The sequence below is a fragment of the Protomyctophum parallelum genome, assembly GCF_964188405.1.
Source record: "Protomyctophum parallelum genome assembly, chromosome: 7".
Classification (NCBI taxonomy): Eukaryota; Metazoa; Chordata; class Actinopteri; order Myctophiformes; family Myctophidae; genus Protomyctophum; species Protomyctophum parallelum.
Genome location: NC_139705.1, coordinates 49,202,975 through 49,226,912, shown reverse-complemented (window position 1 = coordinate 49,226,912; position 23,938 = coordinate 49,202,975). Strand labels below are relative to the sequence as shown.

Below are 23,938 nucleotides of genomic sequence, written 5' to 3'. Positions count from 1 at the left end.
GAGAGAGCGAGAGAGAAAACGAGAAGCTTCAGGCATAAACAAACAATCATGAATGATTCATTTGAAAAATAAAGTCACACATGCACTTGCGCGCGCACACACACACACACACACACACACACACACACACAGGAACTGCCCATAGATCCGAAGTCCCGTTAGTCCGAACATGCACTGCTCCCGTGCTTGTGGTTAGGTTTTTAGTGTTAGTTGTAGTAGCACTAGCAGTAATAGTAGTATCAACATATAGTATTAAGTTATATGAAGTTATCAACCATAGGGACAGGCAGGAAGGGTGCCGTTTTAACGTAAACAATACTTGTTCATTTTGTGTAGAGAACAGGCTAAAATAAAAACCTATTTGAGCTTCAGATTTGAGCAGAAGTTTCATTTGTCGTACAAGATTCAAAAGTTAAACCATCATTGATGGTCCTTCGCATTGATTCTAATCCAGGTAGATGACATTCCTAGCAGTCAGTGAGCTGCACATGGCAACATATTATGGTCTAAAACAGTGGTCCTCAACCTCTTGTGGATCAGGAAGCACTTGACAATCTTGAAAGCATCCGTGGCCCACCCATCTGATCTGACTATACTTTAACATGGCCCACCCATCTGACTATACTTTAGTGATCAGATGGGTGGGCCACCCTCAGGTGGTGGATCAATGGAACTATAATGTAGTGTATTTTTATCATTTTTATCATCAGTATCACAATGAAACGGTTTTAATGGGAAAAACATACCATAACATTTGTCATATTATCATTAAAATCTTCGTGTTTTGCCAATGATTTGTGGTCCCACTTCTAATATCCTCACGGCCCACCACTGCATGGGCCCCAGCCCACAGGTCGGTTATGTTTTTTAACTCAAACCTTTGCTTTGAAAATTGGTCCCTGGAACAAAATATTTTGAGATAGAGGTTGACCAAATAAATAATATTGGGGCCTTGATATGAAAAGTTTGAGAACCACTGAGATTGTAGGCGAGGAGGATCTTCAGCGGATTCCGTCGTTCTTCCGGGTTCTTGGAAACGCCCCCAGCCACTGCGTTTAGTTTTACTGAGGTTAGGTTTAGGTATAGTTTACTGAGGTTAGGTTTAGGTATAGTTTTACTGAGGTTAAGGTTAGGGTTAGGTTTAGGTATATTTTTACTGAGGTTAAGGTTAGGGTTAGGTTTAGGTATAGTTTTACTGAGGTTAAGGTTAGGGTTAGGTTCAGGTATATTTTTACTGAGGTTAGGGTTAGGGTTAGGTAGAGTTTTACTGAGATTAAGGTTAGGTTTAGGTGTGGGCTGTCAATCACAGCGACTGGCCAGTCACAGCGCACCCTCTACGTCACTCTGTACTCTGCCCGCTGAAGGAACCATGCTCGCGATAGAAACACAAAAAAAACACAAAAAAACCCTGAAAAAAATGAAAATGTGTGGAATCGGCCTCAGGTCTTAGTGGGTTAACTTAAGCCCACCCAGTTGACCTGAATCCCACGTGAGTCTATACTAAGCCACAAAGAATAGTGACTACAGGCTTATTGTTAACACATACTCTACCATACTGGTTGGTGAATACAAAGTTTTATACTAACATTTATACTAAACATTGTTCAAGATGGCAACTTTAAAATACAAACGTATACTTGTACCGTGACACTGTTACAACTTCTAATAGCAATATACGTGTAGTATTATATTATTAGTAGTAAATGTAAAAATAAGCCAGCGGTACCTTCTGTTCTGCTGCCGTTGGTTGATCCTCGTCTGCACTTCTGTCTTCAGTTAGACTCTTTACTTTAACCAACACTTCCTCTATGCACCCACCCACTCTCTCTCACTGTCCCCCCATACACGCAGACGCACGCGCGCACGCACCACACACAGACGCACGCGTGCACGCACCACACACACACACACGCGCACGCACCACACACACACACGCACGCACGCACCACACACACACACACACACACACACACGCGCACGCACCACACACACACACGCACACGCACACACACACACACACACACACACACACACACACACACACACACACACACACACACACACACACACACACACACACACACACACAGTTAGTGTCGAAGTGTCCTTGACCTTGAGCAAGACTCTGAACCCCTAATTGCTCCTGATGTGCAGGTTGGTTTCCTCCGCCATCGGTGTATGAATGGGTGAATGTAATGCACAATCCATGTAAAGCTCTTTGGATAAAAGCGCTATATAAATGCACCATTTACACACACACACACACACACACACACACACACACACACACACACACACACACACACACACACACACACACACACACACACACACACACACACACACACACACACACACACACACACACAGACTTACTGTAAAGGGATATTTCACTTTCAAATAAACATAAAACTATGTAATCACGGCCCCCTCAAGCATTAGAAGGACAATATCAGTCACTAGTGTGTGTGTGTGTGTGTGTGTGTGTGTGTGTGTGTGTGTGTGTGTGGGCTTGTGTTGGTGTATTTCCTGCAGGCTTCCATCACAGGAGAATACAACATGCTTAGAAAATGTAAATTTGCGCCGGAAAATTTCCTGCATACGTTTTTTTTTTACCATTGAACGAATAGAGCCTGCCAGCTTGCCCAGGGGATACATTGAATCTTACTCTTGACCATCAGGTTAGAATTTGTGTCAGATACTAGATGAAACATGACCTTTGACACATATCCCCGAGCGCTAAGTTTTGACAAACTGCATCCACTCAAAACAGACTATACCTACAAACCAGCAAATTGATTTCCATTAGGGATGTCCCGATACACTTTTTTCGCTTCCGATCCGATCCCGATACCTCAATTTCTGTGTTAGCCGATACCGATACCGCATACCGATACCAGTGTCGTGATCTCGTGTTGTGTTTATAGCTATCTAGATATAAATCTCGTGTTGTGTTTATAGCTATCTAGATATAAATCTCGTGTTGTTTATAGCTATCTAGATATATATCTCGTGTTGTGTTTATAGCTATCTACTATCTAGATATATATCTCGTGTTGTGTTTATAGCTATATATCTCGTGTTGTGTTTATAGCTATCTAGCTATATATCTCGTGTTGTGTTTATAGCTATCTAGCTATATATCTCGTGTTGTGTTTATAGCTATCTAGCTATATATCTCATGTTGTGTTTATAGCTATCTAGCTATATATCTCGTGTTGTGTTTATAGCTATCTAGCTATATATCTCGTGTTGTGTTTATAGCTATCTAGCTATATATCTCGTGTTGTGTTTATAGCAGACTCATGACTCAAATGTGCACTTGCAGTTTGAGCAACTCCAAAGCAAACTCCACATGTCCCAACATTTTATTTACCTGCCATAGTGTCAACCCCTTCCTTAGCCCTGTGTCGGATCTGTGGTTAGACTGGCATATTCGCCGATACCGATATGACCCGATATGACAAATAAGGGCCGATCCGATATACTTTTCCCGATACCGATACAGTATCGGGACATCCCTAATTTCCATGTGTCCATCAGGTTTTTTCTGTGTTCTCGTTTTGTTTTGCTCTGGACAGGTATAGTTCCAGAGGGCTGGGATGAGGAGAGTGTGAAAATCAGACATGGAAGAACACCTCCCATGTCTGATTGAGAGGCGACTATTTGTATGCACTGTTTTGTCAGTACTATTATGTGTGTCAGTAGTACTAATATGAGGCTGAGACATGGACCCTCACAGCACAACAGGATGGAGTCTACACAAGAATGCTATGAATGGCACTAGGTGTCACATGGACGGACCACATCAGAAATATGGTCCTCTGCGTGTCTACGGGGACGTACCACGAGTCACAGACAAAGTCAGAGAGAGAAGGATGAGGCTGGCAGGGGACTCGCTTTAGTGGCAAGCAAACTGACACTGTGAGAGCCAACCCAGGGCAAACTAAGCCATGCAGGAAAGGCAAGAAGTTAACAAGTAGTTAACAACACTGTAGAGCAGATGGTGCCCAAAGCGTATACCAGTAGATCACAAAGGCTGTGCAGGTAGATCACATGACATGGCCCTAAGAATGTATTAAAAAATAAAAACACTAAAGGCATATCTGCCACTTGAATTATGGTGACGTCATTGATTGACAGACATCAAATAGGTCCTGATCAGCTCAAACCCACAATGAAATACTTTGGGTTTCAAGAGTGTTGCGCACAACCATTACATGATAAGATATACAAAACAAAACAGTATACAATCTCCTCCTCTATATCTCCTTCCGAGTGAGTTTGTCCTGAGGTTTGACCTGAGGTCTATTAGCTCCTTGGCTATTTCTTTAACTAAATTAAAGACCCACTTTTATAGGAAAGCCTTTTTAAACCGATAACCAATGTTTACTTTTAAAGGTATATTCAGTGATTTCACTTAATTCAAATATCACTTATTTTTTTGTTTTGTTGTGATAATCCTCTCTACTATAGAGTGTGCTGGCCATATAAGGAGTTCCTCCCTGTCCCCAGTTAACCCCTGGGGGTCAAAAAACCTTAGGTTTCATTTTTGGCTGGGACCTAAGCCTTTCATCCAATCAGCCAAAAACGAAACCTAAGGTTTTTTTTGAGTGAAATCACTGAATATACTTTTAATTCCCTTGATAATGTAATTTAATTCTGCCTGCTGTTGTATTGTTATTGATTGTTATGTAACACTGTTGTTTTTATATTGTTGAGCACTTTGTGACACTGTCAAAAAAGGTGCTATATAAATAAAGTGTATTATTAGTATTATTTGTCTTATATGTAACGCCAGCACCGCTATTCAAAAGCCCCTTCAGGTACATTTAAAAAAAAAATTCAGCAATGGGATAATTTTTTGGTGGGTAGATCTTGTTTTGCTGGTCAAAAAAGTGCGGGCACCCCTGATGTAGAGCTATAAAACAATATAATAATAATAATAATAATAATAATAATAATAATAATAATAATAATAGTAATAATAATAATAATAATAATAATAATAATAATAATAATAATAATGTGAATGCTGAAAAGATAAAGAAAACAGATACATCAAGTGATAGCCGATCCCTCTCAGCCTGAGGGAGTATCTGTGCTGGACATGGGAAACATAATATTCACCAAATCCACTTCACTACGACCTGCCCTGCATTGTATAGAGTAGACTATAGAACCATGCCTTACTTACTCTTACTCATCCCATGGCCTAGGGGGCCGTAAGGGGTGTCATGGTGGATGCTTGGGCAGTCAGGGATCTCCAGCGCTCTCGGTTTTCAGCTGTGCGTAGCAGGTTCTGGAAGCTGGTTGCAGCCAGTCCATTCCTTGATGTTGTCCATAGGACTTTCTCTGCCTGCCTCTTCTCCGCTTTCCCTCCACTGTCCCCTGTAGGATGGTCTTTGACAGAGTTATGCCTTAATTGTGACATGACATGACATGACCATACCAGGCCAGTTTGCGACGCTTTACTGTTGAGAGTAGGGGCTCCTGTTCACTGGTATGGTCATGTCACAAGGCATAGAAACATGCCAGGCCAAGCTAAATTCATCAACAAATAGGTGGAAAGGTGAAAACACCTGTTTTCTATTATGACCACTCTGGTACAAATTAAGGTGGTAAGCCCCTCATATAGCCTACTACTGCATATCTAGGCCAACTGTGCCCTCTAGTGTAAAACTCATTACATGACCATTTATCAATGAGACGATCTTCATTGCTAAATGTTAAATAATGGATACATGTCATGAATACATTAGTTATGAGCTCTTCACATGACACACACACACACACACACACACACACACACACACACACACACACACACACACACACACACACACACACACACACACACACACACACACACACACACACACAGTGACACACACACACACACACACACACACACACACACACACACACACACACACACACACACACACACACACACACACACACACACACACACACACACACACACACACACACACACACACACACACACACCATATGAATGGCTTTATATAAGAAATAACTCTTAATAATTCACAATTCAAATAAGACAGCTGAGACTCATGAGAAACGCAATGGTGACCTCTGGTGGTGATCAGTGTCAGTGAAACACCTGTCCGACAGGTTGTTTCCTCGTTCCAGAGTCTCAGTCTCAGGTGTCACACAGACAGACACAACAGAAGCCACTCTGCTCTGCTCTCTGCTCCGTTCTGTCGCCTTCATGCACTTTACTACACGTAACTATATCAACGTACACGTTTTACTCAGAGATATGTTTATCTATACTAGATCGGCCTAAACTGTAGTTCAATCATTTCTAGCAAACCCGCGAAATTGTTGCTTTTTTGGGGGGATATCTATGTGGAATTTGTGGATCATACACCTGTTGTCAAACTCAAACCTGTCACCTCGCAGCGACACAGAGACAGAGGAACAAGAATGACAGCAGCAGTACGGAACTGGGTGCATCGGTAGAACCGGGTCGGTGTGGTGGTATAGAGGCTACAGAAGAACACTTCACAGGGTCGTGAGGAGAAGGAGAACAGTTCTGTCTCGGAGGAGGTGTGTACAGCGGAACCATCATGGATCCGTTGGATTCTGGAACCAAATTCAACCCGAAACCACAGGTACTGTGACGTCAGACAGCAGCTAGGGCGTAGCACCTGTCCTGCAAGATAAAAGATAAAGGAAACCAAATACAACACTACACTATACACACTATACTGGTTCTGGTTGATGCATCTATACTTGCATAGGCTAATTGTTATTATTCATTCCGTAGGCTATTGATTTAGGCCTGTATACTTGATTGCTACTGCAGCCTATACTTAAGTAAAAATAAATGTGTCTACACCACAGTTATAGCCAGTTTACAATACACACTCAAAGGACCACAACTTTTAGTTCTACCCCTTTGTCAGATATTTACAAATGCATATAGTCATGCAGGCTGCAGCAGTATTATGCACGTTTTGTCAACATAAACTCATGTCAACGCACGCACGCACGCACACACGCACGCACGCACACACACACACACACACACACACACACACACACACACACACACACACACACACACACACACACACACACACACACACACACACACACACACACACACACACACACACACACACACACACACACACACACACACTATACTAACTGGCATTTTCTTAAAGGACCACTTCACCACTTTTCAACCTATCTTCATATAATAGGTCCTCACTAATAATCCTGAAAAAATAGTGCAATTTCTTTTCTACTCTGTCTGTGTCTCATAGGAGGGCTGTGGGCAGTTCAGAAACTGTCTTCCATCATCGATGGGGAATACAAGCTAATAGAAACTGCAGGCTTTCTAGTCCTGAAAAGTTTCAATGCGAAAATGGAAGCCATTGTTCTCACGATAATGAGAATCTAAATAGTTTTGTAAAAAAATCTTGTTTAAAAATAAATCTGCCTAATGATGATGTCACTGGAAGACGGTTTCTAAACTGCCCACAGCCCTCCTATGAGACACAGACTGAGACAAAAAAATCGTGCCATTTCTTCATGATTATTAGTGAGGACCTATTATATGAAGATAGGTTGAAAAGTGGTGAAGTGGTCCTTTAACATACATTTTTTTCTTAAGTTAAATTGTGATATTATCAAACAATCATCACACGGAAATTCCACATATTGTATAGCGTAGGCCTATGCCCTGTGGCTAGCCACAGGTGTTGTAGCAATATGATTATGTATTCATGTTCGGCCTTAACCCATTCTGACCTGAGATCAGATTCATACGGAGGTTTCCACTGGACACAGGGGGAGGGGAGGTACAGACTGATCTAAGGGAAGGGTTGAAGGGTGGATCATGTTTTGAAGGTCATCATGCCCTTGATGGCCTTGTAGGTCATCAGCAACTCCAAACTCAGTGCAGGCAGGGCAGGAGGGGAGGGGACAACCGTGAAGATTTTAGGGGTGCAACAGATAATTGAACTAATTAATTTAATCTATTATGATTCAGAGTAGCCAATTATGTTAACCCCCATTCCTCCTCAATTGTATCGATACATTTTTATCGTTATAACAATAATAACAGGGGCACGGTGGCGCAGTCGGTAGTGCTGTCGCTTCACATGGGTTCGGTTCTCGCGTGGGACGCTGTGGGCGCTGGGGGCGTGTTCTCTACTCCACAGTAGTGCCCATACCCGAGGCGGGGGTTGGTGAAAGGGCCTTTCTGTGTGGAGTTTGCATGTTCTCCCCCCGTGTCCCCTAGGGTAGGTACCCTCACAAAAAACATGCAGTAATCCTGGTCTCTAAACTGCCTCCCCCTGGCCAGCCGGGGCGCCTGATGGAGGGGAAAGGAACTGGTTGGAATAACGTGTTCCTTCCATGCGCTACATTCAACTGGGGAAACTCCCCCCTGTCAGGTGCAAAGAAGCGGCTTAGTGGTCACTGGTCTCGCTCCCTGCTGACAGGTTCCACGCCCCGCGACCCACACTTTACCACTGCGCCACCAGAGCGCCTACAATTTAAAGCGCAAATAACATGCATTTTAAAACTGCTTTTAATATTTAATAATCATATTGTCTATGTCCCTCAAAGTTATTTCTAATGGTTTGAGCCTCAATCACCACTCTGATATAACCAGGCCTTGTCAATTCATTCTTGACTTTGAAAGCAGTTTTAGCTGCAGTACCACACTGTCCTGAGGTGGAGAGGGTGCTGATATGCAGATTATTTAATATTTGAGTCATCATAATACTCATGCTAGATAAAACCAGGCTTGTTTCCATTCCATGCCAGCTTGGAAAATCAACAATGGTGGACATTGTAAACAAAGTGGAAATGCAAATTTGCAACTGAAGACTGAAGAAATGGAGGAATTATACAAAGTAGGGTGACATTGATGACATCACGATGAGGCCAAAATCAGATGAGCTGTTTCTGAGAGCAATTTCCACTAAAACACCCATATGACATGAAGGCCTTATTGTTCAAAATTGGTTATTTGTGGGGATAGAAAACACACATGGGAGCCCCAAAAACACAAAAGAAATTGAAAAAGTTGAATTTTATGTTATAGGTCCTTTAATACAATTATATCGACAAGCGCAGATACTCGATCATTTATTAAAATAACCAATGAGTGTGTAGATCAACTATTTGTGCAGAACCTTGACCCGAGAATAGGTAGGTCTACCCCATATTTAAAGTATTAGCTGTATGTCCAGTAGATGAGATGATTATGTACATAAAGACATACAAGCCAGGAGGATGTGGGTGTGACTGTGAACTGTGAAAACTGTCTGTCTGAACAGACAGGAGCCGACATGTTGCAGTGCTGTCACATTCCACACACACACACACACACACACACACACACACACCCCCCTTGGTCCGTGTAGGACAGTGAATAATGTAGTGTGTGTGTGTGTGTGTGTGTGTGTGTGTGTGTGTGTGTGTGTGTGTGTGTGTGTGTGTGTGTGTGTGTGTGTGTGTGTGTGTGTGTGTGTGCGCGCGTGCAGGACAGTGATTGGGACGCTGCTGAACAGTTCCTGCCAGCCGCTGACCCCAAACACGTGCAGAAGAGAGGAGGCAGGAAGCTGTGGCTGGGCGTTGGCCTGGTGGGCGCAGCAGCAGCTCTGGCCCTGCTGACTGGATTACTGGTCTGGCACTTCCACTGTAAGTACAGTAACACACTGACTGGTCTACTGGTCTGGCACTTCCACTGTAAGTACAGTAACACACTGACTGGTCTACTGGTCTGGCACTTCCACTGTAAGTACAGTAACACACTGACTGGTCTACTGGTCTGGCACTTCCACTGTAAGTACAGTAACACACTGACTGGTCTACTGGTCTGGCACTTCCACTGTAAGTACAGTAACACACTGACTGGACTACTGGTCTGGCACTTCCACTGTAAGTACAGTAACACACTGACTGGTCTACTGGTCTGGCACTTCCACTGTAAGTACAGTAACACACTGACTGGTCTACTGGTCTGGCACTTCCACTGTAAGTACAGTAACACACTGACTGGTCTACTGGTCTGGCACTTCCACTGTAAGTAGGTGTGGAAACAGTGACTCACTCACTCACTCACTCACTCACTCTCTCACTATCTCACTCTCTCACTCTCACTCTCTCACTCTCACTCACTCACTAACTTCACACAAACACACAGGCATACACAAACAAAACGTAACACTCATAACGTATACAAGCATAAAATGATCATAATATGACCCCAGGGTCATAGAGATGGTGCACAAAAAGTATGTCTGCAAATGTTAAATTGTGATATTTGGTTCTATTTAGAATAGAGAATAGAATGTCATGTTTGTTCTACTGCAATTCGATGTAATTAAATGACACTTTAAAAAGTAATACACTGAGACATGCGTACATTCTATGACTGTAATTGTTACATTGCAATGACATTATAATGTATTGTTTTTATTAGTTATGTGGTGAGTCACTCCCTCAAGTTAATATTGTCATAGCACATTTTATTCACAGGTAAACAGAAATGTGTATTTACTTAAGTACAATTTTGAGGTATTTGAACTTTATTTGAGTATTTCCAATTTCCAATACTTTTACTTCTTTACTACTCCACTACATCTCAGTTACAAATATTATACTTCTACTCCACTACATTTATTTGAAAACTTCAGTTACTAGTTACTTTGTAGATTTTGATTATCACTGCAAAACACACATGAACCATTTCATCCCTATATACATTAGATTTTTATACATTTGAAAAACTGAAATGGGACATTCTGCATAATGGATACTTTTACTTTTGGTACTTTAAGAACATTTTGATGCCAATATATTTGCACTTTTACTCAAGTACATTTTAAATTCCGGACTTTTACTTGTAACAGAGTATTTCTACATTGCAGTATTGATACTTTTACTTAAGTAAAACATTTTAATAGTCTACCACAGCAGAGATGTCAACATTGGGGCCGTTTGTGTTTCAGTGCGCAGAGACAGAGACGTGAGAGTGAAGAAGGTCTACATCGGCTCCATGGGCATCTCCAACAGGAGGTTCACAGAGGCTTATGAAGACCCAGACAGCCAAGAGTTTAAACACCTGGCATCACTCGTCAACACACAGGTCAGTTCACCTTTTAAAACAGCTCAGTTCAATGTCAACGTGGGATTTAGATGGCATGCCATTGATGCAACTGCAAGGTTCATTGTTTACCTGGTATCCTTTAGTTTCAATGTACAGATGGTTATTTTTATAGTATAATTTGTTAACGCATTCATTAACCCATTTCGACCGAGACCGATTCTACAAAATGTCTTCTAAATCAGTTTTCTGAAAAACCTGTTTCTATGTCAGTGGTGCTCAAACATTTTCATGTCAAGGACCCCCAGAAATATATCAAATTTGCCGCTGACCCCCATCTGAAAATATGTTGTTCCAGGGACCCCCTAAAAACGTTCGCTCTGAAAGAATATATTCAAACATTTGGGCCACATTTTCACGATTTTTCAAAAATAGCAGACCTACAAGCTCGTAGCGCGCCACTCGGTGGCGTGCTATGAGCTTGTAGATCTGCTATTTTTAAATAGCTAAAGCATAACACAACGCTTTAAAACACCAAAAGGGGTTCCCACCCAGAATGGGTTAAAACATCCTGGCTCAAACAATATTTACACACATTTTGGTGATTTCCACAGTCAAATGAAAGCACAATCAAGTCAACATGCATTTCAAGGTATTACTGTACCTGAGGTGTAATTCTTAAGATAGGCCTATTGTATGCATACAGTAGGCTTATAATCAGATAAGCTATCATAACTCTCCCACCATAAGGCTGACTGGTAGAAGACTGTCTTGCAATACTGCCATGGAAAAAGAGACGTATTTATTTAGCAAGACATCTTTAACATTTTAGAAAGTTATAGCAGTAGATTTATTTTTATGCAATCTAAAGATTCAGATAATTATGATTCCCAAATGGATGTGTTTCAGTTTGAAATGTTACCATGAATAAACCTCAAAATGCTCATCAATTTGAGCAAGATACTGAATCCTTAACTGCTCCATGATGAGCAGGTTGGTGCATTGCATCGTTTCCTCTGCCATCATCGTGTGAACGGGTGAATGTGAAAAGTGTTGGATAAAAATGCTGCATAAATGCAGTCAAGGGACCGTCATGACATTTATAAACAGTACAGTATGAATAACATGTACACATCACCTCCTTTCCTTTCAGCTGAAACTGATTTATGATAAGAACACAGAGCTGAGCAGATACTTCACAGGATCAACAGTTCAAGCCTTCAGGTAAGCCTTCATGTTAATTTATTTGTACAGTGCTTTTTCCTAACGAGGTTACAGCACTGTAACCTTGAACAGGCTTAAAGAGCAGCGTGATGATTACCATAACAATTAAAACAGTGAATAAAATCAACGGGTGAAATAATGCTATCATCTGATAACAAAACTTACTTCATGTAGAATACTTGAATACTGTACCTTAACCACTGTACCTTAGCCGCTTGTAGATCGGCTATTGTTTGATGAAGAGATTTTGTTTAAAAATGTCCCATACTGTTGGGCGAGAAGTTACAATACACGTATGAAGCCGCGGGCCACATAAAATTCTTACCCAGGCCTCATTCGGCCCGCATGGCCGCACTTTTGGACACCCCTGCTGCACTGTAGCATTCAGAGACTGTGGAATAAGTTGTCTGGCTACGTGAGACTATACATACTTCCTGACTGTGTGTTGCAGTGATGGAGATGACTCTGGAGGGAGTGACGGCATGGTGGCGTACTACGAGTCTCAGTTTGACGTCCCAGACTTCAAAGTGTGGTCGCTGGACGAGGCCATCGAGGGTCTGGAGGAACCAGAGACAGAAAGGAAAGGACGCCTACTGATCGGACCAAACCCTCCAAAGCCCCTCAAAAACCCTTTGACCTACAAAAACGTCATGGCGGGAGGTAGGTCCACTGCATTCCACATACTGTAGTTAGGACCTACAGTAGGCCTGTCGCATGACATTACACCAGTGGGTTTTAAAAGTGGGGTCTCGAGGGAGTATCAGGGTCCGGTATGTGGTAACATCACAATCAGTTTAACCAATTTAACCCTCATTTTTATTTCAGCCATTTGAAAATGGCCAATCTGCAAGCACACAAGTCATAATGTGAAGCGCTGTCTGCTTGTAGTCATAGAGACATAGATCGTCTATTTTGGGGGTCCTTGACATGAAAAGGTTTGAGAATCGCTGGCACACAATCCACCATTATTTTTGCATAATATTGAAAATGTTTTCTATGAATCTATATAAAAACGCCTGGGCATTTGGAATGGAATGTCATTACAGGTCAGCTCCATATATGGAGATCTAAGGGTGACAGCGTGGGCAGTGTCTTGAGTGTACAGGGTTTGATGAGGTCTGGTCATATATGGAGTGTGTCTTGAGTGTACAGGGTTTGATGAGGTTTTTATTTATTTATTTTTATAGCAAAAACAGCAGATGTATTTAAGCTCACAAGCTCATTATTTCCTTTTCTCAGCTTTGGACCCACGTATGACCAAGAAAACATTTATTGGTAAGATGTATTTCTAAAAATAATTGTTTTGAATTTCTTGAATAAACTATAGGTTCCCTCATCAAATTACTGTACCAATATTTGGTTAGTGTACTGTATAGTGCACTGTATTTATCCATAACCCTACATGGTTCCAAACAGAACATTTGTGGGATAATTAAGAAAAGAAAAAAGATCATGATCTACAAACTGTATAAATACATTCAATATAGAGGCTATACTGTCTTAGTTTTTTTTAGTTTTTTTATTTTAAATTAAGGATATAAATGACCAGTCAAGTCTCTTTTTCTTTTGATTGGTGCTTTCAGTTTCATAAAAGTACAAGAACAAACCCTTTTTTTTTGTTTTGGAAAATAATATATCTTAAGCTAGTTCTCATTAAAAAAAAAAACTAACTAGTACTTTAGTAGTGTGTAACATTTGATTTGTTTTTCAGCCCGGAAGTCGTTTCCAATCCACACCCGTAAGAATGGAACGCTCCGGTCTCCGGGTTTTCCGAACTCCCCGTATGCACCCAACACGTACCTGGAGTGGAAGCTGAGGGCGGAGCCGGGTCACCGGGTCAAACTGGACTTTGACACCTTCATGCTGGAGGAGGACTGCAAGCAGGACTTCATCAAGATCTATGACTCCCTGGCTCCCATAGAGCACCGTGTGTTAACGGAGTGAGTAGAACAATTCAAAATGAGTTCAAACATGAGTCACGAGGCAAGAGAAATAACAGCACACTTTACGAAGTAGGGAAACGGACGCACTGTCCGATGGAGTTGTATATAACAGTGAGTGAGCCTGGGATCTACAGTCTATGACTCCTGGCTCCTATATAGAACACTGTGCATTAACAGATTGAGTAGAGTAAGTGCTCACATCTTTGACTCACTGTTTAAAGGTATATTCAGTGATTTCACTCAAAAAACCTTAGGTTTCGTTTTTGGCTGTGGGACCCAGCCTTTCGTCCAATCAGGATAGAGAGTCAAAAACGAAACCTAAGGTTTTTTGACCCCCAGGGGTTAACTGGGGACAGGGAGGAACTCCTTATATGGCCAGCACACTCTATAGTAGGGAGGATTATCACAACAAAACAAAAAAAATAAGTGATATTTGAATTAAGTGAAATCACTGAATATACCTTTAAGCACTTTCAAACTGGCACTCTTGTTTGACAGACAGACAGAATTATGATACACATCAACAACATGAAAATGGCATCTTGAAAGCACATCAATGGCATCTTGAAAGCACTTCAGTTACAAAGTCTTGATATTAGTTTACTATGCCGATATAGTCGATTTACTACGCAGATATAGTCGATTTACTACGCAGATATAGTCGATTTACTATGCAGATATGCTAAACGGCTGATCTTTCCACAGGAAGTGTGGATATTCCCATGCTCCCCTGTCCTTCCTGTCATCGGGGAACGTCATGCTGTTGGTCCTGGTCACCAGTGAGGAGAAGAACTTCCCTGGGTTCAGAGCCGCGTACTCCCAGGTCCCCGTCAACAGCCAAAGTATGGACCTGTATTACAGGTCATCTCTACATACATTACATTGACATGTACAGATTCAATCTGAACATGTCAATCTATGTATGTAAGATTACATTTACAAAAAGATTAAATAATTAATCTCACAGATACATGACAACAATCAGATTACAGTAATATAATGACAAACATTTGCTTCTTAGATTACAGCAATCTGCAAAATATAAAGTTTGGTGACAACCGTGTTATTATTTGCACCCTGTTTTGTAGAGTGTGGTGGAAAGCTGTCAGGACTCAAAGGTTCCTTCACATCCCCATATTTTCCATCTAACTACCCTCCGCGGATCACCTGTGTCTGGGACATCCAGGTAAGCTAAGGGTTCTAATTATGACCCCAGTACATTCAGTTAGTCATTTGAATGGTCCATTCGTCGTTAGCAGAGCCTGACCGATTTTTGGGTCCGATAACCAATATCAAGGAGTAAATAAATGCATATTCCATATTCGTTAGTTTTTTATATATTTTTTTTCATGATGTTGATATAAATGAATGTTTCACTCTGTTTCTCTCAGGTCCCTGAAGGAAAGTTTGTGAAGGTTCAGTTCACCAAATTCTCCTTGTCTGAACCAGGGCAGAACACCAAGGCGTGTCGTAAAGATTATATCCAGGTCAACGGCCAAAGGTCAGACATCCAGTGTAGTCATTGTGTTTTGAACAAGGCCGCTTTGTTCTCTTACCTATCATAACCTTCAGATAAGATCATGTATGTACAGTAGGTAGGGAATGCACTTCCCATTGCAGTCAGAACTGCAGCATCACTCCCAATCTTCCGCCGTAGCCTGAAAACCCACCTTTTCAGACTCCATCAACCCCTTAGATAGCATTTCTGTTGGCTTAGATAGCATTTGACACAGACTTATAGCATGTTTTGTAGACAGCACTATAATTGTATTGTATATAGTCATAGCACGCCATAGTACATATGTATAGCATAGTAGTAAATATGTATAGTTTATATGTATAGTGTATGTATAGTTTCATTATATAGATATTCCACTGTTACTTTCTTAGCTTACGCATGTTTCATGATAAATGCTTTTATGTGATGTATTCCCATGCTTTTGTTCTTGCTTAAATGTAAGTCGCTCTGGATTAAGAGCGTCTGCTAAATGCCTAAATTGTAGGGTGTCATGTCCTTGTCTCTCTGCTCCTGTAGGCTCTGTGGGGACAGAGCAGACAGTGCTGTGGTCACCAGCCAGGGAAACAAGATGCAGGTCAAGTTCTTCTCGGACAAGTCCTACGTTGACTACGGTTTCTCCGCCCAGTTTGAAGCTTTCGTCCCAACCAACCGTAAGCCTTCAATCTGTTTTTGTCACTTTTTCATGTATGCTCTCAAGTACAGATTCTGAGCTACGCTACCGAATCAAGTAAAGTGAGCGTGAGTTGTGACGCAAAAGAAATTGAAATAGTAATCGTTCAAAGGTTTTTTGCCCAAAAAGTGTTTTTTGTGCAAAACTATATGCTTGCAATTGATTCAGAATCATGAATAACCCCTAGTTTGACACATCACATGCTACTTAAAGCATAATTCAAATGTGAAATGTTTGCCTTATAGGTTTTCAATGGTACCCCAACGTTCAACCCCTGAATTTGCTATGATCCAAAATGTATATAATAATCAATTTTGAATGTTATTTGGATGACCCTGAGGATCATAAAAAACCTTGAATGATTACTATTGCGATTTCTTTTGGGTCAAATCTTAGATTGACTGGCCTGATCGGAACACATGTATCTAATAAAGTATACTGAAAATTGCAGATCTGCAGGCTCACAACTTTTCACTAGTTTGGATCCCGGGCAAAAGTCAAACTCTTTTGTTTCTTTGAGCTAACATGTTTGGGAGCCACTTCTCTGGTTGGTTAAACTGTGCCAGGATGTCTGTGTATGTGCTTAGTTTCTTTCTGTAAGCTCTGTCAAACGCACCTCAACAGCCAGGAAATGAAAAGAATGTGGAACATCTTGATAGTCCATATAATCTATGCATGAAAAAAAAGAAAAACACCATTGGAGGCAGATACTGTCTTCGTTACAAAAGCATTGTTGTTGGGATGCTTCACACATGTTTAAAAAGAAAAAATCAAATTTACATTTGGCAACACACTAGCCTCCCTATTCTGAGGTGAAGATATGTATTGTAGAGGGGGAATAAAGGACAGGGGGCTAGTATTAAACCCCTGGGGTAATAGCAGACCTACAAGCTAAACCGATTTAAAAGTTAAAAACGTGTCCTTGTCGGCAAGCAGCCACGTGATGGAGTATAAATTGCTCTTAAATTGCTCTGAGTTTCAATTTCTAAAGCGTGAGTATACAAATGTGACCAACTGGACCCTTCTGGATTGGATAAATGAACGCTGTATTTATTTCCTCCAGCCTGTCCAGGGAGGTTCCAGTGTTCCAACAACCTGTGCATCGACAGCACTCTGAGATGCGACGGCTGGGACGACTGCCACGACAACAGCGATGAAGACAACTGCAGTACGTCACTCTCACTCATGTCCTTACCAGACCCAATGAAAGACAGTACTTAGTTTAGACTAGTCATTGGTTAGACATGGGTTAAGGTTAGGTTTAGGTGTGCTGCCCCGTGGGAGGTTAGGTTTAGGGTGAGGGTTTGAGATAGGTTGTAGATGTAGTTGTAATGACTGGTGACTGGTCTAACCAATGACTAGTCTAAACCAAAAACTGTCTAAACTAAGTACTGCACCCGGTGGAAAAAGTACTCACATGTTTAATTAAGTAAAAGTACAAATACAGCAATGTAGAAATGCTCTGTTACAAGTAAAAGTCTGGAATTCAAAATGTACTTGAGTAGAAGTACAAAAGTATTGGCATCAAAATGTACTTATAGTTACAAGAGTAGAAAGTACTCGGCAAGCAGAATTAAATTAATTAATGTAATTAATGTTAATGTTTTGAAATGTATACAAATATTTTCAAATAGGGCTGAAGTGGTTAAAGCTGCTATAAGCAATACTATGACAACATTGTAATTATCTTTTTTTTTTAGTCATACAGCCAGCAATGGGTAGAACGCTCCCAAGAAATGTAGTCTCTGTGACACATCTAGGGGTCACAATCTGCATTCAAAGATGTTCCTAGAAGCTTTGTCATTGGTCGAAAAAACCAATGACTAACCAATCAGGAAGCAGACAGGCAAATCGACCAATGACAAAGCTTCTAGGGAAAGCTTTGAATGCAGATTGCGGCCCCTAGATGTGTCACTAAATGCTGGCTATCTGAATACCAAAAAAGGAAAAAAAAAAGAAAGGTCATTAAAATGTTGACATAATTGCATAGCAGCTTTAATGTATGTAGTGGAATTGTAGTAATCCAAGGATTGAAAAATACCACAAAATTGTACTTACAGTTGTCATAGCTGGCTCATGCTATGGCAAAGATTGGGAGGCAGGAGACAGCGCAACAGTATAAGAAACTGTATTTATTATATATGGCTAGACATTAACTTAAAAAACTGAATTACAACATAACAACATAATCAGGCAACAGGTCCTATGAGGTGTGGAGTCAGTGAATCAGTGGTGTAGGTGTAGTGTATGGATGGGTGATACATGGTGTGGTGCATGTGTGGATGGAAAGAATAATCAAACATAAAGGAGCTGAGGCATGGAGGCTAATGCTCCATCCAGAGGCAGCAGGTCTGCCTCCTATGGATCTCTCTTCTCAAATGGGATGAGTGTGGCATTTATAGCCTCTGGGAGACACCGGGCCCAGGTGCTCTCCCATCAGCCATCAGGCCAATGCCCTACCCAGGCTCACCTACAGGATGACAGTCAGGCAGGCATATTCTACTCATATGTGTGGGGCATCACACAGTACCTAGTTACGTTCCACCACTGATGAAAGAGACAGTCTTTGATCTCCCTCTCGGTGTGTTTCTGTACAGCGTGTGACGTGTCGACCCAGCTGCGCTGTAGGAGCGGCCGCTGCAAGGCTCTCTTCCTGCAGTGTGACGGAGTGGACGACTGTGGAGACGACACGGACGAGATGAACTGTCGTGAGTATAATTATTATACTATAATACCTCACTGCCACCCTGGTTATGTTTCATCCCCCCCCCCCCCCCCCCGAAAGAATCATATTTGAAAGCCCCCCACCCTGACAAGTATTTGGAATTGTATAGAGATACATTTAGTTCCTCTGTTCTACAGTTACATATTGTGATAATAGAAGATATACAAGCTCACAACGCTTGTAGAGGCTTGTAGATCAGCATTTAAAAAACGTCATCTGGGACCCCCTCCCTCCCAAATCCCGACCCAAAGTTTGGGAAGCAGTGATCACTAGCACTGATCAATAGCACTGATCAATAGCAATGTATTTTGTTTTGTTGTGTTGTAGTTACGTGTCGCCCGGGAGAGTTCAGCTGTCGTAGCGGAGGCTGTGTTCCAGAAACACAGAGGTGTGACGGACGGCAGCAATGCTCTGACGGCTCTGATGAGGCAGGCTGCAAGAAATGTAAGTACATCACTTAGAGCAGACACTATAGAGATTATTTTCTTAGCGATTATTCTATCGATTACATCATCGATAGAGCACTGGCCTTTGGACACAAGGTCATGGGTTCGATCCCGGGCAGTGCCAGCACAGCATAATGAGTAGCATGGCTTGAGGAAGACTAAGTAAAGCTGATGGTAGCTGCTGAGTTGTTAACTTATATTTAACTTGTGATTTAGATTGACTTAAAATAATCGTATATATTTCTTTAATAATGTGTGTGTGTGTGTGTGTGTGTGTAGCGGGGGTGGTGCAGTGTTCTGCGTTGACGTACCGCTGTGCAAACAGCCGGTGTGTCACCAAACTCAACCCGGAGTGTGACGAGGAGGAAGACTGTGAGGACGGCTCTGACGAGAAAGACTGTCGTGAGTTTACAATAAATATGTACATACTATTTCATACGAGCCTGTATGTATATGCATTTTACATGTTTCTGTGTGTTTGGTACTCTAAAGTCTAAATCCTAGTTTATACTTCAGTGCAACAACGTAAATACATACGCACGAACAACGGATATTTTCTGCGAGAAAAGTGACGAGGTTCAATGCATTGCCTGTGAAGTGTGGCATTTTCACCGCTGTGGCATTTCAACATTTCAATAAAGTTATTAAAAAAACCCACTTGAGATGGTCATAAACAGACACAAATGAACATTGAAGTTTTGTACTATAGCATACGTTTTTTTTGGGAGGTAAATCAATGCCCGACATTGCCATGCAAATAATAGCTCCGTCTTGTACATACAAAATGTTGTGTAACGTGGGATATTCCTTCAGTTTTTCAGTACGTCTTTTGGGGCTTTCAAGTTATTGACATGAAATGGTGTGTGTGTGTGTGTGTGTGTGTGTGTGTGTGTGTGTGTGTGCGTGTGCGTGCGTGTGTCTCAGAGTGTGGTCTCAGGCCTTACAAGAGCTCCCGCATCGTGGGTGGTCAGGCCTCCAGGGAGGGGGAGTGGCCTTGGCAGGTCAGTCTTCACGTCAAGGGGAGTGGTCACACCTGTGGAGCGTCGGTGCTTAGCGACCGCTGGCTGCTGACCGCCGGACACTGTGCCCACGACAGCGACAAAGTGCAGTACGTTTGTTTTGATGACTAGAGACGGAGCGCTTCCTAATACGTAATGGCTGTATGTAGACATGAAATATAATAAAATCATGTACATAGGCCTACAGAAAATTCATCATTTAGAGCTGCTACCCGGAACTTATTTGAATAAAATGTATTTAACCAATCAGTATGTTAGACTTAGAGCACTGCTTCCCGAACAGGACTCGAGACTTATTCTTTATTTTCTTTCATTTTGTTATTTCAAAAATAATAATAATAATAATAATAATTTAGTCTCCCTAAAAATGCAGTTCTTTTCATGAATTATAAATTAATTCAATGATTTTTCAAAATAATTTAAAACTAGTGAAAATAGCCAATCTACAGGCTCACATCAAAGCGTCGCATCACGTTGTGAGCTTGTAGATCAGCTATTTTCACTAGTTTGGGTCCCGGCCCGGGCAAATGTTTAATCTCTCTTTTGGGTTGTGGGCTAAAAGGTTTGGGAACCACGTAAGAGTATGTCATCTGTGGTCTCCCTACTCTTCTGAGGGCTTGATATTTGGGGTTCAGATCTTACATAAAATGTACAGATTGTACAGATGTACACTTTGATACTTGCCATCAAATAATGGACAGACTCATGTGTTATTTGTGACGCAACACCAGGTATTCCAGAGCTGACCTATGGGAGGCCTTCTTGGGTCTCCACGCCCAGGGCCTGACCAATCAGTGGACGGTGAAGAAAAACATCAAACGCATCATCCGTCACCCCGGCTACGACCCGGACACCTACGACAACGACATAGCGCTGATGGAGCTGGACGGCGAGCCGCTGGTCCTCAACCAGAACGTCTATCCCATCTGCCTGCCCGCCGCCACCCACCACTTCCCTGTAGGCACGGCGGCATGGATCACTGGCTGGGGTGCGTCCCGGGAGGAAGGTGAACCATACTCTATTGATTGCTGTTATGAAGACAGCATTTGAATTTAGACATCTATGATGTCTATACATTGCAGAAACCTGTGTCCGTCGGATTTGGCTCTCTGTCCTCCTGGTCATAACTCGGGTTCTGTCAGACCGCTTGTCTTTAAACACATGGTGAACTGTGCCTGGGCTGGGCCAACCCAGAGGAAACTCTGGCGCCGGAGGCCCGCAGCAGAATAGTGAGGCGAAAGGGGCGTATTCGTTGGTCTGACGTACTGACAGTCCGACATGCGACAGTCCGACATCCGTGGCCGGTTAAGACACATGCGTGGCCGGTTAAGAGTCACCTGTGGCTTCTGCGTGCGGTTAGGGTTTCGGGGTAGGGTGTCGGGACTAATTTGTGTTGGACTGTATGTCGGACCAAAGATATGCACCCGAGGCAAAACACGTGCTTTCACCATTTCCTCGGAATGTGTGGTCCCTTCCTTTGAAGGTTTTACATAATTTTTATAACTGTCTTGCTTTTGCACGAGTGCTCGCAAATTTCAACTACGTATGAAGAAAGGAACTGAGCAGCGGTGGTGTTTGTGGTTTGTTGGACTGCAGGTTCTGCAGAAAGCGTGCTGCAGAAGGCGGAGGTCCGCGTCATCAACGGCACCGTGTGCAACAAGCTGATGGAGAACCAGGTCACTGAACACATGATGTGTGCTGGAGTGTTGCAGGGAGGCGTTGACGCCTGTCAGGTAAACTACACAAACATCATCTCCCATCATCCTCAGTGCCTGTAAACTACACAAACATCATCTCCCATCATCCTCAGTGCCTGTAAACTACACAAACATCATCTCCCATCATCCTTAGTGCCTGTAAACTACACAAACATCATCTCCCATCATCCTCAGTGCCTGTAAACTACACAAACATCATCTCCCATCATCCTCAGTGCCTGTAAACTACACAAACATCATCTCCTGTTCTCTGTTCTAGTAAGCAATATTTAACACAAGAGGTTGTGCATTACCGTGATTATTGGCTGCAGGAACGAGGCTTTTGCAGAGTTCCGTAAGCAGTGCTGAAGTGCCAATAATCACGGTAAAGCACACCGAGTGTAATATTGCGATAATACAACGGTTACTCTTAAAAAAAATACACTTCAACTCAATTTCATTGTAACCAAGATATTCGATAGAAATTCATATTTTTTAATGCCACTACACTACAATCTCAAATATCCCATGCAAACTGCTAGCCTCTAAGCCTAGCCACTCAGCCGGCTATATGCTCTGTGACTCTCCATCTCATCAGCACAGCTGACTTTTAAGTTTTGATTAGGTGCGTGCTCATGCTCGTTTGAAGCATGGCTATTTCAACTAATCAGATTGCTTCCTCGAAACTTCCTGCTACAATTATAAGAACTCTTCGTCTCTGACCTGATGGCAACGATGTAGACCTCTTAAACATTGTTTTTCTAATTATTGGATTCTTTTATTTTTTTACCGTATTTATTCAAAAAATTAACTCAAATAAAAATTAATTTGAATTTGTTTTTAATTCATGAATTGGTTAGCTTTTTTGGGAATGGTTTATTTTATTTTTGTATGTACTTGTCTGAATTAAAAACAAATAAATACTTTATTAAATAAAGGGACCCATAAATATGTGTCTGTGACCAACCCATTGTTTGGGAACCACTGATGTATACAGAACACGTGATCAGCAGATAATGTGATAACCTGTGACACTGTCCCATCTCTCAGGGGGACTCTGGGGGTCCGCTGTCCGTCCCGGGGCCCAGTGGGAGGCACTTCCAGGCGGGCGTGGTCAGCTGGGGCGACGGCTGTGGCCGAAAGCAGAAGCCTGGCGTCTACACCAAGGTCAGCAAGTACCGCGGCTGGATCACACAGATGACTGGAGTCTAGCCTATAGGACCTATAGTGACCTGGGAGCAGTGAGAGCACACCCCTGTAGCTTATTGAAACCGCAAACTGCAAAACTCAGGGTATTTTTCTCTTAAAACTTTTATTTTGTAACCCCATTTTTCTCACCCATGTGTCAATTATCTAATGTAATCCTGGGCGCTACACTCCATCTGCCAACATGGGGAGAGCAACGGACTGGCTTCATACTTCCTTCACTGCATGAGGAGTCCAAGCCGCTTCTTTTCACCTGACAGTTGGAGTTTCCCTGGTTGGACGTAGTGCGTGGAATGAACACGATGTTCCTTTCCCCTCCGTCAGGCGCCCTGGCTGGCCAGGGGGAGGAGTTTAGAGATACCAGGACTACTGCGTGTTTTTGTGAGGG

At 42.1% G+C, this 23,938-nt stretch overlaps 1 protein-coding gene and 1 long non-coding RNA gene across 3 annotated transcripts in view; one reads left to right on the top strand and one right to left on the bottom strand.

Moving 5' to 3' along the window:
• Positions 1-1,757, bottom strand: part of LOC310861587 — a 4,407-nt gene extending 2,650 nt beyond the window's left edge. Inside the window, exon 1 of the long non-coding RNA XR_014569500.1 lies at positions 1,727-1,757. This is a non-coding gene — a long non-coding RNA (uncharacterized lncRNA). The remainder of the gene's footprint in view (positions 1-1,726) is intronic.
• LOC310862261 (suppressor of tumorigenicity 14 protein homolog) overlaps positions 1-23,631 on the top strand; it is a 76,676-nt gene extending 53,045 nt beyond the window's left edge. Inside the window, exons 2-20 of one of the 2 annotated variants that reach the window (XM_083770075.1) lie at positions 6,519-6,644; positions 9,537-9,693; positions 11,007-11,143; positions 12,255-12,325; positions 12,777-12,985; positions 13,565-13,600; positions 14,037-14,265; positions 14,974-15,110; positions 15,357-15,454; positions 15,660-15,769; positions 16,304-16,437; positions 17,521-17,625; positions 19,055-19,165; positions 19,510-19,626; positions 19,908-20,030; positions 20,553-20,736; positions 21,379-21,653; positions 22,244-22,380; positions 23,395-23,631. In XM_083770075.1, coding sequence (XP_083626201.1) covers positions 6,600-6,644; positions 9,537-9,693; positions 11,007-11,143; positions 12,255-12,325; positions 12,777-12,985; positions 13,565-13,600; positions 14,037-14,265; positions 14,974-15,110; positions 15,357-15,454; positions 15,660-15,769; positions 16,304-16,437; positions 17,521-17,625; positions 19,055-19,165; positions 19,510-19,626; positions 19,908-20,030; positions 20,553-20,736; positions 21,379-21,653; positions 22,244-22,380; positions 23,395-23,556 — 2,577 coding nt within the window. In that variant the 5' untranslated portion in view covers positions 6,519-6,599 and the 3' untranslated portion in view covers positions 23,557-23,631. Of the gene's footprint in view, positions 1-6,422; positions 6,645-9,536; positions 9,694-11,006; positions 11,144-12,254; positions 12,326-12,776; positions 12,986-13,564; positions 13,601-14,036; positions 14,266-14,973; positions 15,111-15,356; positions 15,455-15,659; positions 15,770-16,303; positions 16,438-17,520; positions 17,626-19,054; positions 19,166-19,509; positions 19,627-19,907; positions 20,031-20,552; positions 20,737-21,378; positions 21,654-22,243; positions 22,381-23,394 lie in introns of those variants that run through there. The other variant, XM_083770074.1, reaches the window with a different exon arrangement.
• Positions 23,632-23,938: the final 307 nt, after the last annotated feature.